Genomic DNA, 25,183 nt, shown 5'->3' on the forward strand with positions numbered 1-25,183 from the left:
CATCTTCCCAATTTTGACAAAGCAATTGAGCTAATAGTAATTAGACCACCCCACCCTTGGCTGGATCTTGGGAGGAAATAAGTTGATCAGGGTCCCTATTTCTGATATGAGCTCTAGAGGAGATGGACCAATAGATTATCTACTCTGATGAATAGGATCTGGGAGGAATGGAAAAAGCACTAAAAAGACCAAGGCCTGTTTGTATGATGTCCATCTTCCTGTATGATGTACAGAGACCCAATCCTGTTCTGTGAAAACTGTTAATGGACCAACCTTCAGTTCCGATGTAGGCAGCAGATCCAACACCACAATCTAGGTGCAGTGGCTTCAGGTAAGAATCATTGCAATAAACCTGTGTGGCATCATCTTGATTACCTTGTAGTTTGTCGAAAGCACCCTAATTTGGTTATGGTATCATGTGGCCATGTTCTTTAGGTTAGTCTCATCCCAGCAGAAGGGACGTGATGCTTGATTAGTTTTAAATCAATTGCCCATCAGGTACTGGTTTAGGACTACATGGATGGCACAGTCATGGACAATAAGATGTGAGGGTTACTTTGCTTAGAATGCTTCTGGAAAAGATTTTCCTTGCTCTTAAAAAGTGGAGATGCAAGGCCGGGCACGGTGGCTCATGCCTATAATCCCAGCATTTTGGGAGGCCGAGGTGGGCAGATCACCTGGAGTCAGGAGTTTGAGACCAGCCTGGCCAACATGGTGAAACCCTGTCTCTACTAAAAAAAAAATAAATTAAAAAAAAAAAAACCACTAAAATTAGCTGGGCGTGATGGCGCACACCTGTAGTCCCAGCTACTTGGGAGGCTGAGGCAGGAGAATCACTTGAACCCAGGAGGCGAAGGTTGCAGTGAGCTGAGATCGCGCCATTGCACTCCGGCCTGGGCAGCAGAGTGAGACTCTGTTGTTTTTTTCTTCAAAAAAAAAAAAAAAAAGTGGAAATGCAGAAGTATTTCTCTTTTTAAGGCCTTACATGTTGTGTGAGGATTTGATGCTTAGAGTCTCTGTAGTCATCTAGCTTCTCTGAGGAAACAAGACCAAGGACAAAGCCAACACCCTTGTCATGACAAAGTAGAGAAATGGAAAACAGGGTCTTGCTATGGTTGCCCAGGCTGGCCTCAAGGGATCCTCCTGCCTCAGCCTCCTGAGTAGCTGGGACTACAGGTGCATGCCACTGCTCTTGGATTCCTTGATGTTTGTGAGATGCTAAAATGACTACTCTGGAAGCTATCTTGTGTCTTATTGTTACATAAGATACTCACTTTCCTTATCATTGAAGCCATTTTTACTTGTGTTTTCTGTCACTTGTGGTCAAAAGCATGCAAAGTAATAACTCTGGCCCTATCACTCCATGTATACTCCTGAGATCCTAGAAGCATATGAGTTGTCGATGAAGTTAATTTGTCAATGGAGTTCACTCTATGATTTGGAGGAGTAGGGAACACTGGACTTGGGTTCAAGGGCAACTTATTACTTGTGTTTTAGGCAAGTCACAATCACTCAGCCTCATGTTCATCTATAAAATGATGGTAATTATGTAATTACAGAGTAGTTGTAAAAAACAAGTGAAGGCATTTTGTGTACAAATATAAGTTCTTTGTATCACTAGATGTTTTTGAAAGATGAATTTAGAGTCTCCGAGTTTGCTGTAATGCCCAAATTTTAACATTCAGTGTTTTCAATGTTGTGTCTGACAGTGGCATTATTGAAATGATGTATGTCAGGGAACAGCTGGAGAACAATGAGGCTGAATGGGATTCCCACGGGCTTCCTCAAGGCTCAGTGGAAAAAGTCATGATGATTGTCAGTATCTTCCACAGAACGGGAGGTAGTGGTACCTGGGCCACATATTCCTATGCTATTTGGAGGCATTTTCAATTTAGTGCTTGCTAATTGGTTTTGAACAAGTTGGGTAGTTGTATGTAAGCTATGCATCCAATAAGCACCTAAAAGTACAGCACAGTTCGTGTAGCCTATATGTTTTTAGCTACAGATTTGAATGGAGATTTTAAATACAAACTTCAAATATTTTGTTCTTGATGTGATTTTCAAGTGTAAAAGTTAGACAGTAATTTACATTAACTAAATAGTCTTTCTTGAGTTTTGGGTAACACCTATCTCAAAACTCAAAAATAAAACCAAAAAACCTCATCAACAGAAATTTTGTAAACATAGTTTTTATTCTTATCTTACCTTCAATGAAATTTTGTCCTCGTGCCACCAAAACATTTTTGAAACTCAGTAACTGAACACCAAACTCAGTAGCCTCATGATTACTTTTCTAGACAATTGCTGAATTATATTGCTTTAAAAAAATAGCTGAGATATATTTTTATTACTTTATTCCTTTTTAAAGCAGCAATATCCCCTCACATTTTTTTCATAAAAATCTAAAATATCTCTAGTAGTCCCAAGTGTCTCATATTTATATTTGTTCTAAGCGTTTGTTTCATTAAGATTTTTCAGAAATAAGTGCACTTCTAAAGAGAAAGTAAATTTAAATAAACACAACAGGAAAATAATCATGGGTTGTAGCAAAACAGTTATTTTGAATGTTCTGAATTTTAACAATTCAAAGGAGAATGTGTTTGGTAGCCAGGGACCTCTATGGACTAAATTCTCAATTCATTTATTTGTAGATCAGCAAAAGACAGATAGCTGCTGCTCCTGTCAGTAAAGACTGACTGATTGATTGTCTAAGGTTTTATACAATAAAACACCAAAAATAAATGTACTTAAAATATTTTAAATTTAGAGATTTACATAAAAATATGCAGGTGTTTAAAAAACAGAAAAAGTATAGAAATAAATGAAACCCTATCTTAGGCCTTACCAACCAAAGAACATTTTTAATACTCCACACTTATTTTCCATTCACTAACTAGCTTATTAAATCAGCTATATATTGTATTCAGAAGTGGCTGGTTTATAAGCAATTCCTTATTTTCAGACAGCACAATGCTTCAATACATTTAAAGATTTAAAGCTATGTTAGTAATAAATGCATAAAAGAAAAATAACATAACTTGCTTTAATACAAAGGTTTTTAATAAAAAAGTCAAAGTCTACATTAAATCAGGAAATTGATAAATCTGAATTATACAAGCTTTCTATATACTTAGAAAAACCAAAAACACACAGTTTATAATAAAACTCTTTTAATTCAAAATAGAGTCTAATTTAAAGAAAATGTCATTATGCCCAGTTGACTAGATAGGGTTTTGTCATTTAAATTAAATCATTCACCTGAAATATGGGAAATGTATAATAGAGAAAATTCAATCTCAAGGGTACTTTGCAAATTATCTAGTTAATTTGCATCATGAATCAAATTCTTAGCTTCTAAAGGGCATACACAGTCTTTAATTGCTTTTAGATAGGCACTTAAGAAATGCTTTTGATGAGGAGAAAACCCCAAAGATTGTGAATCACTCTATTAACTCCAGGGAAGAATGAGACTCTCAACAAAGTAGCTTTCCAGAACTACCCTTCCAGTGCCAAGAAAGTAAAACTATTTGCAAGCTCTTTCTGGTAATAAGAATGAGGGAACTCAAAACAAAAAATGCTCTATTATGCAATTAAAAAGTAAACTTAGGTAAATCAGCTTCTTTTTATCAATCTCTGTCAATTTGAATTAACGGTATTTTTCAATACCATTTCAAGAATAGTTAACCATACTAGAACTAGACAATGTTGCAATTATTTCATATCTTACGTATTCATTATCACACTAGCAAAACAGTCCTTTTTAAAAAAAGGGGAGCGATGTGGGGTGAGAAAATCTCATAAACCTCAGCAAAAGTTAATATTATGTTAATTAAAGGCAGTTATAATTAGAAAAATTAGAGTTAGTCACATTGAGAAATCCCCAGAGTTTTTAATAGCTCTCTTTCCTAAATACTCAAAAAATCCAGACTAGAAAAATGGAAGTGAACTGTTAGATAAACACATAAGTACTCAACAAATATTTAAAAAGAAACAAACCAAAAATGGGGGAGTTGGGGGAAACAGGATGGCCTTATGAAACACTGTGGAGCTACCTAGCAGCAACATTTATAAAAGCTTGTGTAGATTTGCATAATGCTCCTATGCAATTCTTCCCCATTAGGAAGACATTCCTACAAATAATTCATCACTTTAGATTTTGATCATAGATCATTTATAATGGTTATCATGGTTGTATCTTTAAAAAATTTCATCCATTAACAGTTAAGAACAAACATTAGGCCATTCTTTGCTAGTATATTATTCCTCAACTATTACTAATGAAACCAAAACCTCAGAGAGTTGTTTGAATTAGAATTAAAATATTAAGCTAGAAAAGATTATTTAATTCTTAGGGAGATACCCAAAGAATTTGATGCTGATATTATCTCCCCTATCCTCTCATCACAACCCCCTGGCCTGCATTTACTTCCTTAATTCCATCTATATTCACCACAGTGATGTAGCTAAACACGAACAATATTGCCCTTTAATAAGCTGACCTCTATCAAAGATCTGTCAGGTCTGAATACAGCATGCCCACAGGAAAGGAAAATTCTACTCAGTTGTGAACATCCACTCTGTTCAAGATCTTTGGTACATTTGGAGCATAAGAAAATAATGGCACAATAATACAAGTACTATCAAAGGAAAAATTTTCATCAAAAGAAATAAAAGTTAACCAGCCATGATATGTAACAACTTTCTAGAAAACCAAAGTAAATAGCTTTTTGTTCTCTATAAGTCCATTTACATGATAGAAGTTTGACATTTAAAAAAATAGTTTAATAAAAATACACTAATTCTACAAGCAGCCTTCATGGTCATGTCTTAAATTCAACTCACCATAATCAAATTAAAATAATGCCATGTCCTCTTGTTAAAAAAAGAAGTTCTCTTGTCACAAGAAAATCAACTTTACATGTTATATAATACAGTACATCTCCCTATGAGTATACAGACTACGTATATGAAGGTCATCAGTATTTCTGAATGCAACATAAATATATTAGTGGAGTGCTTGAGTGAAGGTGTTAAACTTTCTCTTCCTTATTATAAACTTGTCACTCCTTACTGTGAAGTTTGTGTAATAACTTGATGATAAATTCTATTTTGTAAAGAACCAGTGAATTTCTTTTTAAATCTCTTAAAACCATTACAGAAATTGTCTTCATATATATTCTACAGATGTCCAAACCAATAGGGCAATGTTCTAACACCAACTATGGAAGATGGCTTTTACTGATTATCTAGACCCATAAGATTTGCAGTAAAACATCAATACTGCAGTGTTACCTACAGGTTAGCCTATGTTGCTTTAAATGATATGTGTTTCTCCTGAATTGATTAGAGGTGTTACAGTTCAAAGCCACAGCACACACAGGCAGAATGGACCTTAATACGCATGTAGGCAGTGCAGTTAGAAAGGGATGTCTGTTCCTTTTATTCCAGTACCTTCATATAATAAAGTTAACAAAAATAATAAAATATTAAAAAAAAGAGCCAGCTGGCACTGCCAACCAATTCCTATAGTAGTCTTAGAAATCCTAATCCTGTAGAATTTCCTCTTGTAGTCAATAAGCACCACCATCTTCAGGAGTATTTCAGTGTACTGTTATCTACGCCAAGCAAGCCTGGTGATGCAGCTACCTGAGTTCTCTTGGTTATGGGTGAATGTTATCTTCATTCATAATTTCCCAGCTTTCATGTAGGTGGGGATAGAGCCACGTTGAGTCAACCCTTCAAACCTTTTATAGGTATAATTGAGAAAAACCCAGTCTTTGGATTTGTAGTCCGGTTCTGTGGTATTTGGCACTAGAAAGAGAAAAATTAAAGGAATTTCATTAGTGAAATGCCATCATCTTCAAAGACTTTTAATAGGGTTAGTTACATTACAGATTGTCTTACCTGGTTGTAAAATATCAGATTCAGGGAAGTCATCAAAATTTGAAGTATCATCAATGCTTTTGATTTCTATAGGGATTGCTGCTGGCCTTTCCCTATAAAAAGGTATTAAGTAGGCATGGTAACTTTTCTTGAACTCTCAATTTCCAACAAATAATTCTACTTGTAAATTCTGCATACTATTCTACAGATACTAGAAAATCCAAGGAACTTTATTGTGGATTTGAGAATAGTTAAAGGGAGTTCAAAATAGTTGAGTATAATTTTTTATTAAAATGTTTTCATTTACTTAGAATTTTAAATTTTTTTTTAATTTTGGGGGTTATGTGGTAGGTATATATATTTATAGGGTCCATGAGAGGTTTTAATACTGGCATGAAATGGGTAATAAGCACATCGTGCAGAATGGGGTGTCCATTCCCTCCAGCATTTATCCTTTGAGTTACAAACAATCCAATTACATTCTAAGTTATTTTAAAATGTACAATTATTATTGACTATAGTCACCCTCTTGTGCTATCAAGTAATAGGTCTTATTCATTCTATTTTTTTTGTATCCATTAAGCATCTCCACCTACTTGCCATTTTTATATCTCTGTACCCAAGGCTTTCTCATCCTATTTTTTTAAGTGGAAAAATGAGCTAATGAAAAGTAAAAGAAGAGGTTTTATTTAAAAGATTGTATAATTGTATAAAGTATTTGAGATATTATGAGGACAGGATCCTTCTTAATTGATTTAGGAATAGAATTCTACTAGTAGACAATCCATAAATTAAAAGTCATTTGGGAAAATAAGGGGCACATAGGTGAAGGGACTATATATTTGTGATGAAATCTGCATGCAAAAACTTCTGTCATACAAATTTTAAGAGAATCAAAGATACTCAGTTAAAAAGAAACCAGTCATGAAAATGCCTTCTTATCATGCTAAAAAGTTTAGCTATACAAATGGTTAAAAGAAGCTATCAGTTTTTATTGCTTCTGTTTTTTCAACAAATATTTATTGGATTTATTAGGTGCTAAGTTTACCAAATTATTTAAAACCATATATATTTTTTACCAGAATTATTCCAACTCATTTATACTTAGTATACTACTTTAATAAACCTAGTTTAGAGGAAAGAACCCTGGAGGCCTGAGAGCTAACCTTCCTTGTTATTAACTAGCAGTATGACCTTAGGCAGCCAAGTCCCTGCTCCATGACTGTTCCCTCATTATAAAACCAAGAGAACTGGCAGTCTCTAAGCATCCTTCCCACTGTAAAAGGGAGGGTATTCTAGTTCTATTCAATTAAGTTATGTGTGTATAGTATTATACAGCATAGTGGTTAAGAGTTAGGCCTCCACCAGGAGAATGGCGTGAACCCGGGAGGTGGAGCTTGCAGTGAGCCGAGATCACGCCACTGCACTCCAGCCTGGGCGACAGAGTGAGACTCCGTCTCAAAAAAAAAAAAAAAAAATTTACTAGCTGCAGCACTGTAGTCACATTACTTAACTTCTCTGTGCCTTAGTTTCCTCACTTGTAAGACAGGGATAATAACAGTTCCTATTTTATAGAGCTTATATGAGGATAAGATGAGAAATGCAAGTAAAGTACTTAAAACAGTGCTGGACACAATAAATGATTTTTAAAAATTAGCTATTATTACAACAGGCAGAGTGGGCTAGGCGCCTGTAATCCCAGCACTTTGGGAGGCCGAGGCAGGTGGATTGCTTGAGCTCAGGAGTTCAAGACCAGCCTGGGCAACTGGGCAACATGGTGAAACCCCATCTCTACAAAAAAAAAAAAAAAAAATCAACAAAATTAGCTGGGCGTGGTGGCACACGCCTATAGTTCCGGCTACCTGGGGAGATGAGGTGGGGGGATCATTTGAGGCCGGGAGGTAGAGGCTGCGGTGAGCCATGATCATGCCACAGCACTCCAGCCTGGGCGACAGAGTGAGACCCTGTCTCAAAAAAATAAGTAATAATAATAGGCAGAGTGCCTAGCACACAGCAGGTTCTCCAGTGAAGAGCTGTACCAAGGAAATGACACACAAGCTATCTTGGAAGATGCAAAGGAGCTAGCTAGGCAGGGTAGGGGTAGAGGCAGCAGGGAGAGGGCATTTCAGTCAGGATGGATAGCAAATAGCAAAACTTAGAGGTGGGAAGAGGAGTAGGAGAGGCCATCCAAGATGCAACTCCTGCAGATGAGGCAATCGCCGTATCCTGCAGTCCTAAGAAAGCAGTGAAGGCTTCTTAACTGTATTCCAAGTGCAAAAGGCCGCAGGAAAGTGGCATGGCCAGATTTATGCTTCTAAACTGTTGCTGTGTAGAGAACAGATCAGAACTACCAATGGTAGTTTGGCCATAAACTGAAAAAAGCCAATGCTCACAATTAACAACTGTAAGCAAATTCTTAAAAGTTACTTGTATTATTTAATGCCCAACCACTGTTTAAAGAGGGACTGTACCTTATTATAAATTAATTAAGGAGACAGTATGTGGTATATTACAGCAAGGACAAAAATGAGGGGTCACTGTGTGAAATGTAAATACATGTTTCATGTGCTAACAGCCTTCACTGTGAATATGAATATAAGAATTTAAACAGCTTCCCAATGTTCTTCCCTGAAAGTGGATGTTAGCCTAAAATGAGTCATCTAGCTGTAGCCACAATAGTCCCACTCACTTACATAATCCAGAAAACACTGCACTTAATGACATTATATGTTACTTTTGTATTTAATCTAGCAGAATCAGAGGTAAATTAATTGCCAACTCTAGAAATTTGTTTTTACTCAGACCTTTCCCATTCAAAGCCTAGGAACATACCTTATGTGCTCCCAGTCGACACCTTCAAAAAAGGGATGACCTTTTATTTCTTCTACTCCACTATTTCCAATTCTGTTTTCAGAATCAATACAAAATCTACAACATGGAAACAGAGAAATTATCATACACAAGATACATCTAAAGTATTCTAGCTGCATTACTTCAAATATTTCTTTTTTAAAGAAATATAATGTTTTCCTTTTATTGATGTTAACTATGTTTATTGTAGGAAATGTGGAAGAAAATAAAAATCATCTGTAAGCGCACTGTTTAGAGATAACTACTGTAAATATGCTAATCTTTTACAATATTAAAAATACTGTGTTGCTACCATAGTTACTATGTTAGGTCTGCTTTTTTTCACTTGATATACTGAGAAAATTTGCCAAAGTCATTAAATATTTTTCAATAAATTTTTTTTTCGTTTGTTTGTGAGACGGAGTCTCGCTCTGTCACCCAGGCTGGAGTGCAGTGGCGTGATCTCAGCTCACTGCAAGCTCCACCTCCCGGGTTCATGTCATTCTCCTGCCTCAGCCTCCCGAGTAGCTGGGACTACAGGCGCCCGCCACCTCGCCCGGCTAATTTTTTGTATTTTTAGTAGAGACGGGGTTTCACCATGTTAGCCAGGATGGTCTCGATTTCCTGACCTTGTGATCTGCCCAACTCGGCCTCCCAGAGTGTTGGGATTCCAGGCGTGAGCTGCTGTGCCCGGCCAATTAATTTGTTTTCTAAAATTTACATATAGAGGTATTATAGACAGTCTACTATTGAGCCAGTCCACTACTGTTGAACATTTAAATAGTTTTCAATTTTCACTATTAAATACCATGAAAAACATATTGTACCTAAATCTTTATACGTATCTGATTATCTGCATGAGCGAAATCCCTAGAAGTAGAACTTCTGGGTCAAAGGTCATATATAGTTTAGGGATTTTAAAAAAATAATATGCTGCCAACTGGCTATTCCCACAAGTTGTCCCAATTTATATTCCTTCCAGCCATTCACAGCAGTACCAAAACACTTCATATTAGTTAAGGAACACATGGAATTTTTTGCTTAGAAGATTTTACATATATACTTTTCATGACAGGAATCTGCTATTAACATTTTCCTTTTTCTCTTTAATGGAATCAGGTCATTGCATTCTAACAGAAGTGACCTTTTGCTTTTATATATATCAGTAACAGAAGCAATACAAGACCTCCTCCCTCTTTTTAATTCCTACATTTTTTCTGCGTACTTCCTTTTAAGAGTTTACATTTTTAAAAACACCTTTATTGATCTCTTTGACTGTATACATCAGTGGTATCCCCTCTTCCCCCACAAAAGTGAAATGAGTCTTTTAGGTTCTTAGGAAGTTTTAAGACACTATGAACTCCTCTAGGAATTTAACCACTAACCTGAGAATTAAGTCCTTGGCTTTCTCAGATATAGGTACCTCTGGAGGAAATACCAGAGTTTCTTTCCAGTTCATCACTTTTCTGTATGTTTCTTGAGGTGTTTCAGAGCAGAAAGGTGGATATCCTATGTAACAAATAAATCAAAAATGTTTCATCAGCTTTGTGAGCAGTGAAGTTTATACCCACCAAACATATGCGACAAGAAACCAAACAACCCTGAGTGCTCTATTTAACAGTCAAAAATGCCACCATTCATCAATTTACAATCACATTGCTAATAAAGTCAATAAAATAAAGGATTGAAAGCACTGCCTCCCCTTTTACCTGAAAAGCTATGTAGATAACCACTTTTATACGTGGGAGTTTGGGTTAAATACCCACCTTCCTGAAACGGGATCCGTGGGGAGCTCACTGGTATTGATCAGTATGTATTTAACATTGGGGGAACATCAGAATTAAGTTTAAAAGACTTCAAATATTTTAGTCAATGATATCTGTAATATGTTCAAACAATGGCACTCAAGGAAATGTATATATTTTGTACATAAATGAATGATAAAACATACCTATTAGCATTTCATACATAATCACTCCCAAAGACCACCAGTCACACAATTTGTTGTAACCAGTCTGCATGAATACTTCTGGAGCAATGTAATCTGGTGTCCCAACTGTGGAATATGCCTACAAAGGAGCAACTCGTCAAACCAGCATTCTTAACATTTAAAAAATATCTATCTGAGGACGGCTTACTACTGGAAAAAGCAATATATAGAGGAGTTAAATTTTCACTTGTATTTATTTTGCATGTTTATCATGTGCAAGGCTTAGTGGTAGGTAGTGAGTCAGATAATATGTTATAGACTACTATTTTTCAGTCTATTTACTTTCCTGAGGGAATGCTGAATTAGTTTTCCTTTCATCACTTAGTTGAACAAATATTTATAGAGTGTCCATATGTGCCAGGCATTTTATAAGAATATATAATTTCTGCCCCCACAAGAAGCTCAGTTAAGTTAGTTATATATATAGCCTTCAGTCTATTTCAAAAAGAATGAAAAAGTTGAATCTAGAAGACCTGGCTTCCCCACTCACTACTAATGTGTTCTTGGGCAAATTATTCAATTTCTCTGAGGCTCAGCTTCTGCTTACATAAAACTAGAATAATAATACCTGCCCTAATAGAGTTGATATGAAGATGAAACAATAAACAGCATGTGTTTTGTAAACTACAAACTACAAAAATAAGCATGAGGTATTTTCATTATAAATGTAATTCCAGGGTACTGCTTATCCATTAGGAAGCTATGCAGTTTTTAATTCTTAATTCATATAAAATCTTACAAAAATGATTTCTACAAGGCAGTAATTCTCAACTAGGGGTAGTACTCTTGGGGCCATGGCAAAATGTAGGACCACAGATTTTGTCATCTCAGTGACATAACTGGCATTTACAGGGCAGGGGATCCAGATGCTAAAGAAATTTCCTGCCCCAAACACTGAGTCCTCTCTACTTCTCCCTTGGGAAACACTCGATCTAAGGCTTGGCAACTACTGGCCATGAGAATAATAAAACACACACCTGAGTAATCACCTATGAATATTTTGTAAATAGGGGGGGTACAGAATTCCCCCACCATAATTTTAAGCAGTATTCAGTTTTTCCCCTTTAAAAATAGGGAATATTGCAATTATTCTCAATTGCAAAACCTGATCTAAAATGGACACATTTTAAAAGTAGAACAAAGTTTTTCTCCTTAATGTGTAACTCAATACATTTAAAAATACTGAAATGTTTTACAAGTTTTTGCAGTTACTTAGGTTAATGAGATAATAAGCTCAATAATACAAAGGTCATTTTATTTGGTTTTACACGGTATTAGCCTATTATTTTTCAGTCTATTTACTTTCCTGAGGGAATGCTGAATTAGTTTTCCTTTCATCATTTGGTTGAACAAGTATTTATAGAGTGTCCGTATGTGCCAGGCATTTTATAAGAAATGAGAAAAAGAAAATCCTAAGGCACATTCTTAACCTGTAGACTGTTGATGGACCATGTTAACAGGACAAAGGGAAAGAGGAGAAAGGGGAAGCAATTCTTCTATTTGCTCAGTTATAGAAAGGAAATAGTATGGGGTTAAAAATAATGTAATTCTATATTAAAGGAGTAATTAAATTTATCTGTGGCAAAGCCAGCTTTTTCAAATTTTGTCTGTTTTATTGTAACACTGTTTACATCCCAAACTTCCTGTTTACTTTGTCTATAAAGAAGTTTTTAGAAACTCACAACCACCTTACTTGCTGATTGATATTTGTTGTATCAGGATTTGTAACACAGTTATGAAAAATGGAAAAATGGAAATCACAAGGCATTCATTACAATTGCATTCACCTCAGTGAGTTTTATTTAAAGTGCTAATTACTAGTAAACAGCTTACTTGTAGGTATGCTCAGTAAACTACTCTAAAGTTATAAAGTAAAAACCAACACTTTGCTTTACAGGCAAGGAAACTTAACAGAGAAACTAAGAAAACTGTGTGATCCCAGAGCAAGCGCTATCATTGTTATGAAGTAAATACTAATTATTATAAAGATAAAAATAATCAAGTTAAAACCAGGTAAGATTTTAGAACCAAGGCACAAAATTCTCTTAAAAACTGGTTGACTCACCAGTTGTCTCCTGTTCTTCTTCCAAGTTTCTGCTTTCCTCTTTGAGTTCATGTTCTGAAATGCTAATTTCAACAATATGGAATTGTAATCACGAGGGAAAAATGCTCTCCACAAAAAGAAAATACATATACATCTAAAACACAGTGGATTAAGGAGTGGGGAAAGGGAAAGAACCTTCCGTTCTCTACAGTATCTTAACCAGGGGAAAGAAGAAAAACAACAACCAAACTTACAGAAGTCACTTGGTGGGTTGTGTGTGAGATTTCTATAAAATTCAGTCCTGTGAGCTTTCTTTAATCCCGTACATAAACCAAAATCAGATAATTTTACATGACCCTAAAAAAAATCCAGTAAAATTAGATCATATTAACTTTGAAAACAAAAAGCCTTGTTATAAACTCCTCTATTAAATAGCAATTATAACAAAAATTCTTAGCTTGGGATTTATACACGTAAAATGTAAAATTTTAAGTATCTGATGATGATTTTTAAAAGTAGAAAATGGAGGGAGATAAAAAGAGAGCCATATTCCCTGTTGTCATTTCATTCCCAAGTCCTCTCCTAGTACCTTATCATATAATGTTGTTTAGCAATATTCTAAATTGCAGTTGCTGATTTCCATTCACAAAATCAGCTCTACTGCTCTAAAAAATAATCAACAGCCTAGTAATTCACCAGTTTATTCACATGCCTTGGCATCCAATAAAAGGTTGTCTGGCTTAATATCCCGATGGATGAAACCCAACTGGTGGATCGCATCTATTGCCAGAACAGTCTCTGAAATGTAGAACTGTGTTTCCTCTTCTGTCAAGGTGTCTTTCTTCATTAGCAATGTCATCATGTCACCTAAATAAAGGAAAGTCAAATATATTATTATTGAAAATGCCTCAAAGGTGGAATACCTTGTAAAAGCTTTCCTGCTTTTTTTTTTTTTTTTTTTTTTTGGAGACAGAGTCTCATTCTGTTGCCCGGGTTGGAGTGCAGTGGCGTGATCATGGCTCACTGCAAACTCCGCCTCCTGGGTTCAAACAGTTTTCATACCTCAGCCACCCAAGTAGCTGAGACTACAGGTGTGCACCACCACACCCAGCTAATTTTTGTATTTTTAGTAGAGATGGGGTTTTGCCATGTTGGCCAGGCTGGTCTCAAACTCCTGGTTTCAAGCTATCTGCCTGCCTTGGCCTCCCAAAGTACTGGGATTACAGGCATGAGCCACCATGCCCAGCTAGCTTTCCTGAGTTTGCATTTTATGATCTACCCAGTATATTTCTAACCACATCTTGGGCCAAATAAAAGTGCTATTGCATAGCAGAAGTTTCATGACTTTTAATGGTTTTAAGGCAGAGACCATGTGAAATCAAATCACAAAAGAGCTGATAATGAAGTAATATCTACCACTCAACTTCTAGAATTAACTGCTGAGGAAAATGTCAAACTGCAAAAAAATCAGAATAAGTGCACCTGGAAACCAAATATATTCTTTTAGAGTTTAGTGGGACATTATCCCACTAAAAAAGGCACCTGCAGACATTCTTTTATTTTCAAGGAATTTTAAAAGTTTTAACAGTTTTAACTGTTGTAAACACTGGTGCACTTACAACACAGAACTGACAACTGATTACATTTTTTTCATATTTTTTTGAGGCTTTAAAAAAAATAGGGGGCCAGGGGCAGTGGTTCACGCCTGTATTCCCAACACTCTGGGAGGCTGAGGTGGGTGGATCACTTGAGGTCAGGAGTTTGAGACCAGCCTGACGAACATGGTGAAACCCCGTCTCTACTAAATACAAAAAAAATTAGCTGGGCATGGTGGTGGGCACCTGTAATCCCAGCTACTCAGGAGGCTGAGACAGCAGAATCGCTTGAACCCGGGAGGCAGAGGTTGTAGTGAGCCAAGATCACACCACTGCACTCCAGCCTAGGCAACAGAGTGAGACTTCATCTCAAAAAATAAAAATTAAAACAAAACAAAACGAAACCCAGAATTCTTTGCCCTCCATTGCCATTCTTTTCCCCTTGCCCTCTTTGCTGAGCAATGATTAAACCTCTTTCCTTTATAAATTACACAGTCTCAGGTATTTTTTTTTTTTTTTTTTTGAGACGTAGTCTCGCTGTTTTCGCCCAGGCCAGACTGCAGTGGCGCTATCTCGGCTCACTGCAAGCTCCGCCTCCCGGGTTCACGCCATTCTCCTGCCTCAGCCTCCCGAGTAGCTGGGACTACAGGCGCCCGCCACTGCGCCCAGCTAATTTTTTGTATTTTTAGTAGAGACGGGGTTTCACCGTGTTAGCCAGGATGGTCTTGATCTCCTGACCTCGTGATCCATCCGCCTCGGCCTCCCAAAGTGCTGGGATTACAGGCGTGAGCCACCGTGCCCATCCAGTCTCAGGTATTTTTTGTAACAACACAAAATAAACTAACACAACTTATAACAATCTAATTATATACAGTGAACCCAGAACGGTAATATTTAAAATGTGCTAACTTTATCATTCCTTCAAAACAATCTGTTTTGTGGTAAAAATGAGCATCAATATGGTAGTAAATATTTTTAAACTGTGACTATGTAAAGCCTCAGAGCAAAGAATATAAAAGTAAACCTCACCAATAAAATTATTATTGCATATAAAGATGTGCTTGTATCAGTCTGTCATTGATACAATGTTTGCTTTTACCTCCAGGGAGAAATTCCATGATTAGATAAAGATTCCTCTTATCCTGAAAACTGTAAAACATCTTCACCACCCAGGCACCATCTGCTTCTACCAAAATATCTCTTTCTGCTCGGATATGGGCCACCTAGATGAATATATTTTTGAAAAAAATAATTGTAAATACATCACACATTTGTTAAACTCATCTCTTACACTTATCCATCCATAACAGTTAATGAAGGAAAGATGGAGTTTCAGAAGATTTGATACATATATGAATGTTCGTATTCTCATCAAATATGGAGAACCTCAAGAAATAGTTTATTTTAGCTTATATCTTTAGGTCTGAAAAGGTGAGGTCAACAGGTATATTACGTGAAGCTAAGGCCTCTGAGGTAGAGCAAGAATCAGTCTAACAACTTTTTAACCAGAATCTCTACCCAGCCTAGGATCCTGGCTTTGTCATATAAATTTAGGGCACTAGTGTGATTTTTAAAGTTAAAAGTAGTAAGCAGGGCCGGGCACAGTGGCTCACGCCTGTAATCCCAGCACTTTGGGAGGCCAGGGCAGGTGGATCACGAGGTCAGGAGATTGAGACCATCCTGGCTAAAACGGTGAAACCCCGTCTCTGCTAAAAATACAAAAAATTAGCCAGGCATGGTGGCACACACCAGTAGTCCCGGCTACTCAGGAGGCTGAGGCAGGAGAATCGCTTGAACCCGGGAGGCAGAGCTTGCAGTGAGCCGAGATTGCGTCACTGCACTCCAGCTTGGTGACAGAACGAGACTCCATCTCAAAAAAAAAAAAGAGCAATGCCCTGTAAATTGGTACAGCAAACCTAAGCTTGGCTAAAAATAGCAAACTGTTTTTAATTGTTAAACAAAGGTCCCAGCTTGATCATTATTTGGTGTTTTTTAAAGAAATAGTAACAATTATAGTAACTTTATGTTATATTATTGTTATAATATAAAACCTCTATCATATCTATAAATGTTAGCTAAAGCAAATTTGTGTAACTTTTGGGGATTTTGCCACTGATTTCTCGGACACATAATTACTAGAGATACTATCATGTGAAAATGTTATAGACTGGAAAATTTTATAAACTGGATAATTTATGGGGTTGGTATAACTGGTCAGTTTGCAGATGCTTTTGCATTAATATATTTATACACTTTTTTCCAAAGATTAATAAGATTTGATTTATGCTTTTGCTATTTTCATTGTGCAACGTTAAAAACTCTGGTCCAAAGCACGTGAGAACATACATTTGTAAACCTTTCTATGATAATAAAATATGATCTGCTTAAAGTGTCATATTTGGAATTACTCCTAGTGCAGTAAATATTCTGAGATCAAAGCGTAAGAGTTGAGGAGTAAGAACTTGTTTTCTGGCATGAAAATACCTTATAATTTCTATGGATCTGTTTCATTAAGTGAAAAGTGGTAGCAAGAGTGCCTACCTATTACCTTTCATGAAGCAATTTAAGGTGGTAAGGAAAAGCCCTAAACTTTGGTGTTGCATCTGGTGTGTAAGGAAAACAACTACAACATAAACATGGCTTGATTATTTTTAAATGGTTTAAAGCCAAATTACAGGATCCCTTTCCAAAACAGGATCCAAAGGTTGGAAAGTATGACCTATGGTAATCTGGTAGAACAACAGTGAGGAGATCAGTTGGTGTTTAATTTTGTGGGGGTGGTTTGCATTAAAATAAATGTGATAAAAGTTAAAATATTGATGTATTAGAATTGAGTAGAAAAAAGCTTTCTAAAACAAAATCCAGTGGTAACAAATGCAAATTAATTTATACAGGGGTAAAAAACAACCCCAAAATGCAAAGGCAACTAGACGTTAGGCTACGGAGAGATTTCCACCCCCCACCTCCCCACAGGAAAGAGCAGTGGTCCAGAGGCTCCTTAACTTCCCACAAAATATTGTAGACCAAGGGCTGTCCAGTACAGATGTAACACAAGTCATGTATGTAATTTTTAAATTTTCTAGAAGCCACATACAGAGTGAAATTATTTTTAATAATACAGTTTATGTAACCTAATATATCTGAATATTATCACCTTAGTATGTAATCAATATAAAAATCATTGAAATATTTTATTTTATTTTATTTTTTTTTGCACCAAGTCTTATTTGCTGGATATCCCAATTTGTGCCCAGTAGCCACATGTGGCTGGCTGGTATCTACACTACAGCTGGAACTAACTGCTTCCTTCTGTCCTTCCTATTATACCCTAGTAGGACTAATCCCATTATGGCTAAGTTAGATTCCTGTTGCCCTCCCTGTCTCTGAGGCTATGCATCTTTACCCATGTCCTTATTGCCATCATTATCTTTCTTTTTTCTTCCTTTTTGTGGAGAATGGGGTCTTGCTATATTCCCATCATTATCTATAGTTCTCTAATCCAACTCAGTATCTCAACCTTCCTTGCCTTCCAAACCTCTTCCCTCTGGGGAATCATAGCCTGTCATCAACAAAATCCCCTATAACCCTGTCTCCTGATGGTTCCTATTACCTTCTTAACCTAACTGAAACTAGGGTGAAAAATCACCCAGCTATGCCAGTGGGTTTCACTTTAAATTCATGACTGCAAATCTCAATGAGCCTTCAACTGCATTTCCTTAGCAGGTCTGCTTTCCCGCACCTGAAAATGACCATTTCACAATTTCTCTCCTTAAATATTCAAAAAGCCATCCCTCCTTTACTCGAAGCCACCCCTTGTAACTGCATTAAGGCACAGGAAACATGCAGAGAGCCCAGAATATTTACAAGGTTACAGATTTTAGAAATATGTAAAATCAGCAAATTTCCAGGAGACTAGTTTTGATTATCTGATATGTGACAGGGATTCTGGGAGCCGAGAACTGTCCTTTATTTTCATTGTAGTCAGAAAAGGAGGTATTTCAGAAGGTATGTACTGAATGTTCATGCATCTACAAAATTCATAGAGTAAAGCTTTAATCTCCAGTGAGGCTGTATTTGGAGATGGACCCTTAGGGAATTAATTAAGGTTAATTAATGAGGTCATAAGGGTGGAATTAATGTCCTTATAAGAAGAGACACCAGAGAGTTCTCACAGGAGTGTGTGTCCCCGCACACACCAAGGAAAGGCCATGTGAAAACTTAGTGAGAAGGTGGCCATCTGCAAGCCAGGAAGAGAGGCCTCACCAGAAACCAAAACCTGCCCAAACTTTCATTTTTGACTTGTAGCCTCCAGAACTATGAGAAAATAAGTTTCTGTTGTTTAAGCTAACCAGCCTGTTGTGTTCTGTTATGGAAGTCTAAGCAGACTAATACATAGATTATAAATTTAGAAGAAACCTTAAAAGAACTGAGAAACACTAAAACAGGCTACCAAAAAATTAATAGCTTATGTAGTAAGATGTGTAAACTGCTTCTTAAAAATTCTAATATAAACACTCTTAACACCGCGTCAGTGGATGCTCCTTTATATTACATGTGTTAAAGAACTCATACCTGCTCTTTTTCAAGCATATCAGACTTTCTCAATATCTTCATTGCATAGATATGGCCTGTATCTTTCTTCTGGACCAACCGCACCTAAAAGATAAAAAACATATATTATAAAACAGTCACTACTATTTGTTCAGGAAAGAAAAGTAGCTTCCCTTAAAGAAAGCAGGAATTTGCCAGTGTTGGTATTTCAGGAATTTTATATATATAAATATTATAAATATTTATATATTATATATATTAATTATATATATATAATTTATATATAATTATATATATAATATATAAACATATATATTATATATATAAATATTTATATATTATATATATTATATATATAAATATTTATATATTATATATATTATATATATAAATATTTATATATTATATATATTTATATATATTTTATATATTTATATATATTTATATATATTTATATATATACATACAAACACATATATATTTTTTTTGAGAGAGCATTTCACTCATGTTGCCCAGGCTGGAGTGCAATGGTGGGATCTCAGCTCACTGCAACTTCTGCCTCCTGGGTTCAAGCGATTCTCCTGCCTCAGCCTCCCAAGTAGCTGGGATTACAGGTGCCCACCACCATGCCCAGCTAATTTTTGTATTTTTAGTAGAGACGGGGTTTCACTGGCCAGGCTGGTCTCGAACTCCTGACCTCAGGCGATCCACCCGCCTCGGCCTCCCAAAGTATTGGGATTACAGGCGTGAGCCACCGCACCCAGCCAGGAATTATATTTTAACACATATTTTAAATTATCTTAAGATATATATTTGCAACAGTAGTGACTTTTAAAAAGAAGCACACCTCTCCAAAAGCTCCTCTTCCTATAACTTTCAGAGACTCAAAGTCATCCAAGCCAAGTCTGGTCCTTTTGAGCCGTAAGAACTCTGTTTCTTTGCGAGCGTGTTGTGATCGACGTAACTTTTTCTATTAAAAAAAGACAATTTAAACGGATGATTTTATAATTAGGTTGTTTTGATGGAGCTTCTAGTATTAAAAGATGATACACGTAAAAATAAACGATAGCACTAATATGTAATATACTATTAGGCTAAAACAATTTAAAGAAAACTTTTAAAAATTTTTAACAACCGATAAATCTTTACTTTTGAGGTGGACTCCATTAAATATGTAATTTAGTCCATCATATTTGTCTATATATATATATGTATAACTTATTCTTTCATCTATATGGTAACAATTCCATAAATAAAAATTAAATGTCAGTAAATGTTAATGGTATTCTGATACTGATTTTTATTCTGTCAGGAAATCTGCTTTGCTTCAATTCCTTAATTTCCAAGGTTGCTCTTTCACAACTACTGAGACTTGTGACAATAAAATAACAACATAATGGTAGTGTTTCCAAAGAGATTTACTTGTGGTAGAATTTACTCTTGGGCAAATTTTAATAAACTGCTTGAGACTTGGCATAGAACTTCCTGAAAATATAAAATTGCAAAAACAATTACAAGAAGAAGCCATTAAAATATCCAAGTTGGTAATTTCATAACTGATTCTACAAAGACCACAAAAAATAACTTCCATTAATAAGCAATACTGTGAAATACCTGCAGGTTACATTTGGAACAGGCATTTATTTTATTGTTCTAAACTTCATTTTTCACCCTCACCAATCAAAATTCTGTTTTTGGACATAGTTAGCTCCTAGTAGAGGAAACACTAAGTGGAAAAGAAACAATATCAGTGAAAAAATTTAACTCCTGTTCATCTTCAACTGAATCCTGCCAAGCTTTTAGTGGTTCAGTTTGGAGGGACAGACAAATCAAAATGACAGTAACAGCTTAGAAACATTGCTTCTAAATGCAGCTCATGGTATAGCCTCTCCCTACTCCTGTATATATCTGTTTTTAAAAAGGTTAGGTGAACTATTAATTAGAAATATGTATGTAAACATGTATTATCAATGCAATGGAATTCTGATACTTCTAACAAAGTTAATCTAAGAAGATGAAATCAAGAAATGTCTTCAAACAGCTAAATGAAGTTATACACTAAGGCACACCAATGGTGTAAATTATGACAGTAATGAAGATAAAAATCAAGTACACAAATTAACAGGCTTTGCCTAATGTCTTTTTTTAATGTCTTTAATGTCTTTTTTTAAATGTCTTTTTCCACACCTGATATTGATTATAAAATACAATGGTACTATGGAAAAAGTAAGCAAACAACAATGAAAGATTATTTTTTTCAGTTAGAAGTGAGGCGATAAGCCGGGTGTGGTGGCTCACGCCTATAATCCCAGCACTTTGGGAGGCCGAGGCGGATGGATCATGAAGTCAGGAGATCGAGACCATCCTGGCCAACATGGTAAAACCCCGTCTCTACTAAAAATACAAAAATTAGCCGGGCGTGGTGGCATGCACCTGTACTCAGGAGGCTGAGGCAGGAGAATCACTTGAACCTGGGAGGCAGAGGTTGCAGTGAGCTGAGATCCCGCCATTGCACTCCAGCCTGGGTGACAAGACCGAAACTCCATCTCAAATATGTGTGTGTGTGTGTGTGTGTGTGTGTGTGTGTATAAAATTCCTGAAATACCAACACTGGCAAATTCCTGCTTTCTTTAAGGGAAGCTACTTAAATATCAGTTTAACGGAGCTAAAATTACATTGATATAATTAAGAAAACAAATGTGGCCTGAAACAATAGTGAAGACTATTTTTTGCTGCTTTTTACCTAAATGCAATGACAAATACCCTTTTTTGCACATAGGTGTTCAAAAATACCTTTTGAATAATAAAAAAATAAATTACTAGTAAAACAAAAGATAGCTCTAAAAAGTATCTGATTTTAAATTTTAAGACTAATTTTTAAAAGGCCACTTGGTGGCACTATAGTATCATGTCCTTTAAGGAAGTAGTGAGGAGGGTTTTTTTTTAATTACATAAAAGAATAAGAATTTTGAAAGTATTTTGAATCTCTCCCTTTATAGATTATAAAACAGTACAATTGGATATAGTTGCAGAAATCCTGCTTAATCTGAATGGAAAAGATGACCTCACTATACACAGTTTCATAAATTGTCTAGTAGTTTGTATAATGCAGCACTCACACAATTTATGTGGTTTTGGGCACAGCCATTTAATAGCAAAAAGAGAGAGTCACAAGTGTATGGAACACATAATTCTATAAAAATGAGCATCACCTATAACATTGTTACATTACTTAAAAAAAATTGATTCCATGATTTTAGTCTTAGAATCAGTGTTGCAGTCCAGAGGTAGCTGAATCAAATTCATGTTAAAAAAAAAAAATTGGTGAAAAAGCCTGTTGATATATCTACTCACAACCTGTATAGATTAAGTAGCCTTGAAAGACAAACAGTATCCTTGTGGTAATCGCATCCTTTCCTCTTCAAAGAAGACAATAAAAATCTGTGGACAGCTTAACATTTCACGACTCTCTTTTATAGCTTGAACTTGCCTATTTAGTTTTTCATTAGAGTAAATAACATTCCATGTTGGATGGGAGTTTCTTAAGTGATATGAAACTAGAAAGTGATTTTCTTCCTTTCTCCATTCCTTTTTATATAGGTGTTCCTCAAACTCTCCATCTGTAGGGTGGCCAGTATTTGTATAAGACAGACAGTGCATACAAAAGTTTTCAGATGAAAAGGGTTCAGCTAGCAACTTTATCTATTTTATTTTTATGAGACAATTTTATTTTTTATCAAACCCACCCCATATAAAGATGCTGTAACATACTTTATATTAAGGTTGAGAGAGCTTGTCTATTTTACAGAATTTGATATAATCCAGGCTCTAGCATGGAGCCTAATAATAAGCACCTGTGGAATTAAAAACATTTTTACAGAAAAACATTAGAAGTTTTATAAACTGGTATTATGGGCCACTGACTATTTTTTATGGAAAAATCATCTCCTATTTTCTACAAGTTATTCAGAAAAATTAGAGAAAATAGTTGTAAATGTAGTCAGTACTTGCTGATGCAGACCAGAAGTTGCAAACAGGAAGCTACAAACTATATTCAACCTACAGATATATTTGATTTGGACTGCAAGTTGTTTTTCAAAAGCAGGTGATTGGTTATTCTGCAAAAAAAGTCCAGATTACTAGCTTCTCTGGAAAGACAGGGCCTTGGCCACAGGGGCCAATGGTAGCAATCCTCTTTAGATGAGCCTTGGTTCCCTAATTTGTCAGTCCCCACAACTGATGCGAGTCCCTAGGAGGCATGTCCAAGTGGGCTGGGACTCTTATTACAGCAATGTGAAAAGTGGCATGTCTTTGCCAACAGATAAACTGTAAGGATCAATATTTAAGAAAATAATATTTTTTAAAAAGGAAAAATATTAATCTATTTCTTTGTGGAAGCAAAAAAAATCATATAAGTTGAATATGTAAACAAAGTATATCTGGATCAAAAGAATATAACCCTAGATGCCACTATGAAACCAACCTGGACAGCTTGTCTCACTTCCGTTGCCTGCTTAGTGTTTGGGCATCTGTTTTTGCAGTCTCTTCCCTACACTTCAAATTAAGATCTTATGTTTAAGATTTCTATATCAATATAATGATGTATAATATATAAATGCAATTATATGGTTATTAATTATAAGAAATTTATAATTCTAACTTTAAAATGAGGAAAGATGCTCAGTCTTATTTTTTCTCTATAGATTGGAATACAGATTTAAATCACTACCTTTCTCACTAAAATTTAAAGGACATAAATGAGCTTTTAAAATATTAATGACATGTAAATAATGATAGATAATTTTAAATGTAAAAACATCTGAGTTTTCTAGATTGAGTCAACTGATTAACAAAGTTACCACCTTTAGTATAAGTCATAAAATACTGTATTTGATTTAAACATTGCAACTATAAGGAAGAGCTACAGTCCTAGGAAAGGTACAGGGAAGATTAGATACTGATTTGATTTCAATTAATCATTTGATGATGGTCTACTCTTTAAATATAGAAACTTTTTTTTTTTTTTTTTTTTTGAGACAGGCTCTCACCCTGTCACCCAGGCTGGAGTGCAATGGCATGATCTCAGCTCACTGCAGCCTCCGCCTTCTGAGCTCAAGTGATCCTCCCACCTGAGCCTCCTGAGTAGCTGGGACTACACACACAGGACACCATGCTTAATTTTTAAAATTTTTTGTAGAGACCAGGTCTTACTATATTTCCCAGGCTGATCTTGAACTCCTGGGCTCAAGTGATCCTCCCATCTTGACCTCCCAAAGTGCTGGGATTACAGGTGTGTGCCACTGCACTCAGCATGTTAAACTAATTAATCTGGGTTGTGACTCCCTATTGCCTAGTACTAAAGTATACCTTTTTTAGTAAACTATTCTAAACCTAGCTTTCCATGGTGTGCTATCAACTTACCTCACTATTTCCTTTTATTGCACGCTTTATAGCTCAAATGTAAACTCATTATTTTGTACATGTATTCATTATTTTGTATACATCTCTTACCTCTAATGTAAATTCTACCCATTCTTTACAATTCAAATCAATTATTACTTCTTCTATGAAACGTTTTCTGATCCTCTGAATTAGAGGAAAAATCTTCTCTATATTTTCAACATTCACCACATTCTATCATGCGTACATATTTTTACACACACACACTCACTCTCCCTCTCCTAATCTAAAACTCCTTGAGGGCAAAAGCCATTATTCGCTTATTCACCAAATATTTATTCTAGCTCTCTGCCAGATAGCTGTGGAGATGTAATGCTCAACAAGATGTTACAGTGTCTAGTCTTTGGGAAGACTGTATTTTAAGGCTCCCATGGGGACAGGAACAGTAGAATACAGAAGGTACCTTGAGAGGTTAAGGAAGATTTCCCAGTGGAAGTGATGCCTGAAGTGAGGCCTAAAGCTGCTGCTTTGCCCAGGCTGGAGTGAAGTGACATGATCATAGCTCATGGCAACCTCAAACTCTCAGGCTCAGGTGATCCTCCCACTTCAATCCTACCAAGTAGCTAGGACTACAGGCACATACCACCATGCCCAGCTACTAAAGATTCTTGAAGAATAATGGGAGTTGGGTAGGAGTAAGGAAGAGTTCCAAGCAGCAGAAAGAGCATGTGAAAAGGTCCACAGGCAAGACAGGGGACATCAAAGAAATTCATACTTGTCAGCGTCGGGGGCGGGTGACAAGAGATGAGGCTAGAGAGAGATAAGCAGAGGCCAAGTAGTGAAGGTATACCAATTTTTTTTTTTTTTTTT

General features: G+C 35.9%; 1 protein-coding gene across 3 annotated transcripts in view; it reads right to left on the reverse strand.

Annotated features, from left to right (window-relative positions):
- Positions 1–3,038: 3,038 nt before the first annotated feature.
- STK38L (serine/threonine kinase 38 like) overlaps positions 3,039–25,183 on the reverse strand; it is an 80,712-nt gene continuing 58,567 nt past the window's right edge. For all 3 annotated transcript variants that reach the window (XM_019038734.4, XM_055358008.2, XM_055358010.1), the window contains 11 exons: positions 19,761–19,883; positions 18,935–19,018; positions 15,462–15,585; positions 13,480–13,634; positions 13,022–13,124; positions 12,789–12,850; positions 10,685–10,802; positions 10,119–10,242; positions 8,716–8,811; positions 5,905–5,996; positions 3,039–5,811 (listed from right to left, as the gene is read on the reverse strand). In XM_019038734.4, coding sequence (XP_018894279.1) covers positions 5,684–5,811; positions 5,905–5,996; positions 8,716–8,811; positions 10,119–10,242; positions 10,685–10,802; positions 12,789–12,850; positions 13,022–13,124; positions 13,480–13,634; positions 15,462–15,585; positions 18,935–19,018; positions 19,761–19,883 — 1,209 coding nt within the window. In that variant the 3' untranslated portion in view covers positions 3,039–5,683. The remainder of the gene's footprint in view (positions 5,812–5,904; positions 5,997–8,715; positions 8,812–10,118; positions 10,243–10,684; positions 10,803–12,788; positions 12,851–13,021; positions 13,125–13,479; positions 13,635–15,461; positions 15,586–18,934; positions 19,019–19,760; positions 19,884–25,183) is intronic.

Source organism: Gorilla gorilla, chromosome 10 (assembly GCF_029281585.2).
Source record: "Gorilla gorilla gorilla isolate KB3781 chromosome 10, NHGRI_mGorGor1-v2.1_pri, whole genome shotgun sequence".
In the NCBI taxonomy this organism is placed as follows: domain Eukaryota; kingdom Metazoa; phylum Chordata; class Mammalia; order Primates; family Hominidae; genus Gorilla; species Gorilla gorilla.